Source organism: Artemia sp. Qi Xiang Cuo, chromosome 7, assembly GCF_049724085.1.
Source record: "Artemia sp. Qi Xiang Cuo chromosome 7, ASM4972408v1, whole genome shotgun sequence".
In the NCBI taxonomy this organism is placed as follows: Eukaryota; Metazoa; Arthropoda; class Branchiopoda; order Anostraca; family Artemiidae; genus Artemia; species Artemia sp. Qi Xiang Cuo.
This window is the reverse complement of record NC_142800.1, coordinates 40,549,225-40,559,374: the sequence shown is the minus strand read 5'-3', so window position 1 is coordinate 40,559,374 and position 10,150 is coordinate 40,549,225. Positions and strand designations below refer to the sequence as shown.

At 35.7% G+C, this 10,150-nt stretch overlaps 1 protein-coding gene across 1 annotated transcript in view; it reads right to left on the bottom strand.

Moving 5' to 3' along the window:
* Positions 1-5,536: 5,536 nt before the first annotated feature.
* LOC148950271 (tRNA-splicing ligase complex subunit RTRAF) overlaps positions 5,537-10,150 on the bottom strand; it is a 35,144-nt gene continuing 30,530 nt past the window's right edge. The window contains exons 3-4 of the mRNA XM_089091538.1: positions 8,278-8,376; positions 5,537-5,775 (exon numbers count right to left, since the gene is read on the bottom strand). Of these exons, the coding sequence (XP_088947664.1) occupies positions 5,552-5,775; positions 8,278-8,376 (323 nt within the window). The 3' untranslated portion in view covers positions 5,537-5,551. The remainder of the gene's footprint in view (positions 5,776-8,277; positions 8,377-10,150) is intronic.

The following is a 10,150-nucleotide window of genomic DNA, read 5'->3' as shown; positions in this document are numbered from 1 at the left end:
ATTGGTTCGGTACAACTACTGATTAATTGAGATAATAATACACAAGAAATTTATTTTAAATTTCTTAAAAATGTTGCTAAAAATGTTGCTCTCAGCAGCTATAAAAAGAAATCTCCTTCTCTCTAAACTAAACAATAAATAAATACCCTATGTTTGTTTTAGCAATTTTTATTCTCTTTCCACAGAGAGCTGTTTTCGCGAGTTCAAAACACGCAAAATCTGGATTAACATAATTCTCTTTCTGTTACGCCCACGAAAAAGACACTTATTTGAACAGTTCAGAGAACAAGTTGAAATAAAACAAACAATAGTGACGGCTGAAGACGATGATACAGTGCAGATAGGTTTTCAGCTTAATTTATCTACCATCTAGTAAAAAAAAAAGAAAAAAAAAGGAATGCCCTAAAGTTGTTTGTGAATAATTATGCATTTGACCGTTTGGGCAGGATGAATTTGTTAAGGTAAAAAAAGGTAAAGGATTCGGCACTAGACCATTAAAATCCAAACCGGCGTTGCTGATCTCCGTCTCAAGGCCCTTCAGCCAGGAACTGCAATGGGGGGATGGGGGCCAGCCATCCTGTGCTTTCGCACACCAATTTGTTAAGGCAGAGACGGTTAATAATTTTTGTAAACGATTACATATAGTTGAGGTTAATAATTTTTGTAAACGATTACATATAGTTGAGCAGCCAGGGCATCGTTTCAAGAATAGTCCGCTTCATTTTGCGAATACGAGGTTCAGTTACAGAGAAGTCTTTTTATATTCCTCATCAAACACTTCGTGGTAACGAACTCTAAGTAACGAGCGACGCGGCTCAATAGTAACCAAAACTCTAAAAAACGGAATTTTGATACCGATAGATAATCAAAAGAATATGCTGAATCCAAATATATGAGTTTACAGTTTAGTGTTACACATCAAAGGCTACGAGCCTGCGAAAATTTGCCTGATTTTTCAAAAAGGGGGGAAACACCCCTAAAAGTCACACAATCTTAATGAAAGTTCAGAGTCAGCGTATCAGAGAGTCTTATTTCAGAGGTTTGAACTTCTATCTGTAAAAATGTAGAATTTTCTCTTTTTGCCTGGAGAAAGATCATGGATGTGTGTGTTTTTTTTCAGTGGTCCTAGAATATTGGAAGAGGGCTCATTAGAATGGAAATTCAAAGTTCTAGTGCCCTTTTTAAGTGATCAAAAAGACTGGAGGGCAACTAGGCCCCCTCCCCTTTCTTTCCCAAAATCGTCCGATCAAAATTCCGTGACATCGATGTCGTTCATCACAGTTTAAAGGCTCAATAAGCGCGCCCTTTGGTGTGAAATGACCCCCCCCCCCACAGCCCCAGGGGAAAGGTCTTTAAGTTATAAAATTTTTCCATTGTTTGCGTATAGTATTTGTTATTACTATAACAAATATCCCTCCCCACCATTTTCGGGTGGGGTGGGGAAGAAATTTTCTACTGGGGGTTTTTCTACGGGGAAATCTACCATGGGGAGGGAAGTTTCCAGGGGGTGAACTTATCAGGGTAAATTTTACACAGGGGAATTTGCCAGAATTCCTATACACAATTCTTTTCATATGTCTTGCTCTAATAATCAAATTAGAGCATAATATATTATATTATATTGATGATATATCAATATATTATTGATATATTGTATATAATAATAAAATATATAATTATATTATAATATATATATATATATAATTATAATACATATATATATATATATATATATATATATATATATATATATATATATATATATATATATATATATATATATATATATATATATATATATATAAATAAAATATATTATATTGATAATTATAATGAAAACAAAAATGTTACGATAACACAACACTAACGATAAGCAAAATAACATTGAGACGAAGTGAGAAAATATATATAACAAAACAAGAAAAATGAGCAACGTTAGGGGACTTCATAGAACAAAATAATTTTATTAGGTTGAATAATAAATTACCAAAGGCAACCATACACCTTAGTGATGTTGAAGTTTTTTTAAGTCATTTTGATGACATTGACATATAACCCCATACAAATAAAGGATGAACTATTTACAGAATAGTAGATAATGCTGCCAACAACCCCAGTCTTTTCAAAATGGATTGAATAAAAAGTGAAGCCAATAGAAAGAAATTCGTGACTTAAATAGTCCCAAAATGGACCATCAAGGCTTCTAAAGCAAAAAGTACCCTTCTGGTTAAACACAATATTTTTCGTTCGTGGTTAATATAAAACCTATCTCGGTGTAAATATTTCCTCACCGTATGCATGGAGGGATGTATATTCCAGCAGAAACAAACAACAACATTAGTCCCAAAATAATTCCATGCGCCAGGCATTTGGTTGCCATTTTACTTCAATGCACTTGGATACATAAAGTAATAATATATTTATTATAGCATAAATATATACTTGTTATAGAGCAGTAGAGCAGAACTAACAAAATTTATTAAAGCAATGCAACTGTATCTATTTAATGTCTAAGATTTTTATTTCCTTTCGGGGATAAGTAAATTGATACATCGTTAAAATCGACTGTCAAAATGAACAAATTTAGAATGGGATCTGTAAAGAAAAACAAAAAGCAATTATCTATAGTAGAAAATAGAAATAAAAAGTGATTACAACATGAGAAAAAAGGGTAAAAATATTAGTTTTAGAAGAAGTCCAATAAAGAACCGCTTCTTTACTGATGCCACAAGAGACATCTACTTGAATGGAAACTCGCCCTCAAATTGCTACGCAGCATCAACGAAAAACACCCAAACGTTAATGCTATTCCACGGCCATATCCAAACAGCAGCGATGTGGCAGCTAACTATCGCGTGTAGTTTTATAAACAAGCGTTAATAATAATAATAATAATAATAAAAATAAAAAAAAAAAAAAAAAAAAAAAAAAAAAAAAAACCTCCGATTTTGAGATAATATTTCAATTAATGAAAATGTAAGCAAATTGAACTTACTAAATTGCAACTAACCATAGTAAATTACTATTGCAGCCCCAATAACTAACAACATACTCAGGGGCGAACCTACAGCATTTTCATGGGGGAGGGGGGGAGCAAGAGGGGTCTACTTTCGGATATTCAAGGAGCATGGGCTATATAATAATGTTTTCTCCACATTACTGGGGGTGAACTGCACCCCCCCTTGCCCCTGAACATACTGAAGAAAAAGGTCAAAACAGGAAAAAAATTACACTTGAAAAATTAAATTTTTTCTAGAGGGGACGGGGTCCCTCGGAAAAATCTCAAGGTTCCATATCTTCCTCCTGTTTGCAGGTATGCAAAAGCACAATAATGTATGGACACGAAGCAGCTATATACATTTTATAGGCGGGAGAGGTAAACGGTGGTTAACCAAATAATTGTCCTATTAATTTCTAATCTTACTATTCTTTGAATTTTTTTGCAGAGCAAATAAGTATCGCACCCTTGTCCCTTGGGGATTTGCATAGAGGGATTTTACAACGCCAAAAGTGAGATCCCTTTTTTTTCGTGTAATCTAAAATAAACCTGTCAAAAAAGTATTTTGCCTGCTTTGTGCATCGTTGGCTAAAAATCAGTCAACACAGCAGTTTCGAATTTGTCTTGGAGAACAATATAAAACACCTTGGAGAAAATAAGGTAAAAACGTTGTGTAATATAGCGTTTCAAATCTGTATTGGAGGAATTAAATGAAAAAACAACAAGTTTTTTCAAATGAAAGTAAGGAGCAACATTAAAACTTAAAACGAACAGAAATTATTACGTATATGAGGGGGGTCACCCTCTCCTCAATACCTCACTCTTTAAGCTAAAGTTGAATTTTTAGTTCCAGTTATTTAAGAAAGACTCCTGAATCACAAAGGCCTATTAATTAGAATAATAAGTTCTTATAAAAGTTCTAAAAAACTTTAGCGTAAAGAGCGAGGTATTGAGGAGAGGATAACCCTCCTCATATACGTAATAGATTTTGTTCGTTTTAAGTCTTATGTTGCTCCTTACTTTCAGTTGAAAAAAATTGTTTGTTTTTTTGTTTAATTTCTGATCGCTTTTAAGTAATGCTGGGGAAACCTGACTCCCCTCCATGGAAAATTCCCTTTGCCCATGCAAAATTTCTCCATGGAAAGATTCTTTCACGTAACCCCCCCCCCCCCCGCCTCCACCAGAAAAATTCCCCTTGAAAAAATGTGTATACTTTCCAATAACGTATACTATATTTAAACAATGGGCAAAGTTCATAGTTTGCAGCCCTTCCCCCAGGAACTGTGGGGATGAGGTCATCCTCAAAGACATAGTTATTACATTTTCCGACTATGTCGAAAAAAATGCCTATCTCAAAATTTTGTTCCGGCGACTTTAGGGAAAAAATGACTGTGTGAGGGGGGCTAGCTGCCCTTCAATATTTTTGGTTACTTAAAAAGGCCACTAGAACTTGTGATTTCCGATCAAATGAGCCCTTTCCGGATCATCTGGGATCAGTGGCTCGATATGATCACCCCTGCAAAAAAAAAGAAAAAAAAAGGATCTTTTTTCCGGCAAAAAAAATGCAAAATTCCACATTTTTGTACATAGGAGCTTGAAACCTTTACACTAGGGTTCTCTGATATCCTGAATCTAATGGTGTTGTTTTCATTAAGATCACATGATGTTTTCGGGGTGTTTCCCCCCTTTTTCAAAAATTGGATAAATTTTTCCAGGCTCGAAACTTTTGATGAGTAACATTAAATTTGACAAATTTTATACTTTTTGAATAAGTATCAAAATTCGATTCTTTCAATGTGTCTATAGTTATTAAGACTCTGTTGTTTCGGTTATGTGTTGTGTTGTTTGTCTTAGAGTTTTGGTTACTATTGAGCCGCATCGCTCCTTACTTACAGTTCGTTACCATGAACTGTTTGAAAGATTCGAGAAAAAAAGAAAAAGTCTTAGGGAAAAAAGAAGGTAACGCATAGCTTCAAGTTGCAAAAACTTGGTTATTTTTGAAATCATGGGAGGCAAAAGAGGAAGAGGAAATGCCTGAAACGAGGAAATACATGAGAATTTACCTGGGGAGATGGACAATTTGTCAAAATAAGAAATAGGCTAATTATAGGAAAATATACAGAAATAGTAAAAATCATGAGATTTTAGGTGAATAAAACTGAAGGGAATGCCCCTTCCTCTACGTGTGTACATGAACTCAACGTATGGTATCTTCAGCCAGGTGCGGAACCCCCACTGAAGGATCGTCAGTGATTTACAATTTTTAAGTCAAAAGGCAAAAAAAAAACACAAACACACACACATGAAGAACCATCAACAACACACAAATGACGATGGAATAGAATGTACTTAGTTTGAACCATTAGACCTGTATCCAACAAAATAATCTTCTGCCCCTCCCCCCTTAAAGACGTAGACTTGTGCACATATTGCAACAAACACCTTCAAAATATGTATGTTTTGTTGTGATTGACACTTTTCAATTACAACAAATTTTTCATTAAAATACTTTGTGCCTCAAAAATTGGATTAAGAACCATTTCTAAGAAATTTCTACTTCTCTTGAAGTTCTAAAACTTCAAATTCTGAAGATTTGTACCGGTTCATTCGCTTTACCTCTACGGAGAATTTTCCAGGATTCTTCAGAGCTTCAGTGGATAACCTTTCATTTATTAATCTTGCCACAGCTTCAAGAGTAACCAAGTGATCGGGGTGTACACCGACGTTTAAAATTCCAGCCAGGACTTTAACACCATTTTTAAAATCTTGACTTTCAACTGAAATAACAAACAAACTGATGAAAATTAGTAGAAAATGGCTGTCGAAGAAGAAAATAAAAGGTGCTATTAAATGTTAATAGTCACAATTCGTTTTGTTTTTGCTTTCATACCCCATTCCAAAGATTAGGCAAAAGTTGAATAAAAAGTTAAATTCTTTAATACAACTAACTTTTTCCATTCGAATAAATGGGAAAAACATATCTGTGCTGGTATGGTTCTTTCTTATTAGCTACGCAAGAATTGTTAATCCTACCTACAGAGTTTGAGAATGGAAGGTGCTGCAAGATATCGGCACCAGACCTTTTTGAGCGGCACCACGACCCTTACTGAGGTCAAGCATGAAGTGATTTGCTATTCCTCGTTTTGTATGGGATTATTGTCCGCACAAAACTCTGGCCTGTTCTATGGGCTAACCACCGATAAAACTTTTAAAAAAAACTTTAATAACAGTCACATACTGAAACGCACTCCCACAGACACAAAAACAGAAAAATAAATTATTAAGAAGCGCCAACGTTAAATGAAATTACCTACAAAGGTGACTTCCGCACTATTTTGCAATTTTTTAATGGAATCGAGGTTAATCTATTGATATTTTTCATTTAAGATATGCAAGCTTTTGTCATTATTTCAACAACTGCATTGTTTAAGAAAATTGCCAGAAAGCTCGTGAGTTACGCTCCCATCAACGGTAATTTTATCTAGCCCTTTCCCTTTTACTTGTGGAAACAGAATAGAGGCTTTGGCAGGGCAGCTCTCAGTGTGCGAGTCGAACTGATATTTTTTTTTCTTCCAGCTAGGATCTATTTTCGAAGAGCCCTCTAAACCTTTAAATTTGGTGAAAGTGGAGATAGGGGCTTAAAAATGTCTTTCCTAATTTGGGCATCTGACCTGTTCATGAAAATAGCATTGACGAAACGCAACAACCCACTGAGGTAGCCTTAACGGTGTTAACTACTGTATGAGTTCAAAAGGAAAAAACGGAAAAGAGAAGGAGAAGAAAACAAAAAGGAAAGAAAGAACCTGCTATACTGCAGTAAACGACAGATTAGTAACTAACAGCGTTCGATTAAAAAAGAAGCAATTTCATAGTTCCAAAGAAAGTATTTAAAATGCAAGGAGCAGGAATCTTTTCCTTCATTATTTTTTTGCACCTATACTTTTTAGACTTAGAGATGCTGTAGATAAAGTTTTAAGAGAAGAACAGTGTGGTTATAGGAAGAGGAGAGGATCCGTCAACCAATTTTCACTCTTAGATTAATAATTGAGAAGGGCCTGAATCATCAAGCACCTTTGGTCCTCATTTTTGTAGATTATGAGCAGGCGTTTGATTCAGCTGACAGAAGAGCTTTAGTGAAGGTCCTATCCTTGTATGGTAAACCAGATAAATACATTAAAGTGATTAGTACTATGTACGAGGATAACGTTCCTTCGGTTATGGTAGGAAATGAGTTTAGTAGCTGGTTTTGTATTAAATCACAAGTTAAACAGGGTTGCGTCCTATCCCCATTTATATGGACTTTGTCCTAAGGAACACAGTAAAGGCAATAGGAGAACACGGAATCAATTGGGGAAGTAAACTCCTAGACTTAGATTATGCTGATGATTTAAGCATCCTAGATGAAACTTTTAGCAAAATGAATGAAGTTTTGGAGATTTTGCGAGTACAAGGTGCAAGAAAAAGTTTGAAAATTAATGTTAAGAAGACTAAGTCGCTAAGACTATGAATAAGTCAAGGTGAAGAGATGATGTTGGGTAACGAGAAGATTGATCAAATGGACAGCTTCACTTACCTAAGTAGTTATATTAGTAAAGATGGTGGGTGCAGCGAAGATGTTAAAAATAGAATAGCCAAGGCCCCAGGGTGTTTTTTTCACAGTTGAAAAAAAGTTTGGAAGAATAGGAAGATACGTTTGCACACCACGATTAGAATACTGGAAGCTAGAATGATGAGAGTGGTCAGGTAGGGTTCTGATGCGTGGGACCGAAAAACGGAGGAGGATTTGCTAGATGTTTTCCAGAGAAATAGCCTAAATTGATTGTTTTGAGTACCGACTGAATGACCGTATCTCAAACAGTAAGCTGTCTGAAAAATGTGGATCAATACCGCTTTCTTTGGCTATAATGAGAGAAAGGTTGAGATAGCCTGGACAAGTTCTGCGGATGAAGGGTTTTAGATTGCCGAATATCGTCCTAGTCAAGCAACTATCTAGGGCCAAAGGAAATGTAGGTCGTCCTCGAATGGGGTTGGGGGATGTCGTAAGGAAAGATTTAAGGGGAATTGGAACTTCTTGGGAGAGTGGAACGAAGTAGACTTAATTAGGAGCGTGCATAGCTGTGTTGGCCTCAGACGGCTTATTGTGCAGTGAGTCGTTAGTAGTAGCAGTAGTAGTACAATTTAAGTTATCCTTAGGGTAAATATTTTTGAGACTTAGTTTTTTTTTCAATTAATTTTATTGCAAACCAGCTTAGATGGGAGAAGTGAAATGAATTACTTACAGTCCATGCTGTCCAAAGGATTTGTAGGGACAATGGAAGGTTTTGCTGGTCCCTGAAACTTAGTTTCAATTCCTTCAATAGTTCCAGAATAGCGATTCGCTGAAATTGAATTGTGGAAATAATAAAAGTTATTTGTACATGAAGCGCAAAGTTTTAAAGGTCGTAAGTACCGTATAAGTTCAACAAACAAATTAAAATGAAAAAAAAACTGGTCGAAATAAAAAGCGAACATCTCTATTTTCAAAGTTTTGTGCGAATCCTGTTTTTTACAAGTTTCAAGCTTGAAAATCAAGCAAGGCTGAACAAAGGCGGAAAATTCTCATACGCGCTGATTACAATTTGATTCTAATCAACTAAACCGTCCGAAAATCAAAACACATTCTGTGCATAATATAGTTGCAGAATATAAGTCACAGGATGATAACCAATTTTATGCTTCGTACAAGAATATATGAAGAAGGAGACACCTAGGGATTTCACCTATCGAAGCAGTTGGACGGATAAAGACAGACGGTAAATTCAACTCAAAGCCTTTTCTGCAAGTCGCGGATTTCGATTTTGAACGGGCAAATTGAAGTAGGTTTATTCAAAGTTGGCTGTAGCCAAGGAGTGGAGAAGCTGGGTTTATTTGTGTCATCTACAGCTCAAAATATTAGACTCCTTTACTTGCCATCACACACAGCATCCCCACAGCATTGAAGTATTGCACCAACAGAATTATTTTACCCCCCCCCCCTTCTCTCCAGAAGTTTTGGTATTTGTCTTTGGGTATTGATACTATTTAAACATATTTATAAAATTCATGACATACTTTACTAAATTACGGTTCATTTTGAAACCAGAGAAACGCTTAAAAAAAGAAAAATATAGCTACCTTTTTATCGTAAAATATGAAACACTAAAAAATAATCAGAAACAAAAAGGGAAAATTGACGTAAAGACATAATGGATATAAATCATCCAGAACATAGGGAATACTACAGTGTCCTAATAGTAGTTCCGGACAGAGTTCAGGGGGTCTCTAGCTCTCCCTGGATGGCGTGCCTTTCCTATTGCATTTTCAGGGGGTTACTCTCCATATGGTGTACCTAGACCTTGTTTTTATGGGAAGCAAATATAATTTTCTTCTATCCCCATGCAAAGGCATTGTTTGTGAATCTAAAAAGACCATTTCCAAGATAATCTGTCTAGGAGAGATTATATGTTTATTCAAAGATGTAAATATCTCCCAAATAGAATTTTCTTCTAAACCTTTAAACAATCTCCTGGAAGCATTTTAGTTATTAGTTGCAAAATATCCCCCACCCCCTAGACAAACCATGTCTAAGGGTGTAAACTAGCGGCCTAGGAATAAAGCATTCTAATATTAGGCCTTTTGCCTTATATCTATATTTTTTTCACTGTTGTATTTTGTTCACGTGTATTTTGTTCAAGTATATTTTGTTCACTGATGCTAATCGGAAATCTGAGCCAATCCCTGATATTTAAAAGGAAGAGCAGATCATCATCTCAAGGCCATTTCAATCCCAAAAAGATAATTCGCGTTTCCACAGAATAAGTGCGTGGCAATCGGGGAGCTAGGGGCTCAACAGGATGGCAGGGAACCGGCCCCCTGAGGAATTGCAGGTGCCCTCGGGCTGCCTGGGGTTTAACGAACAATGTTGAAAACCATTGCACCCCTTTCTAGACTTTTCTGCTATGCACACAAAGGAATGAAGATAAGAAAATAAGCCAGGAAAACCTCTAAAGTCTCTCAAGGCAAGACATAAACTACTTTTATATGTCTTTCAAGGAAAATCAACAAGTTGGAAGCCTCTGGGTACTCGATACAAGTATCAAAGCTACTTGTTTAAAAGAGTGGTCGCAAAGCTTT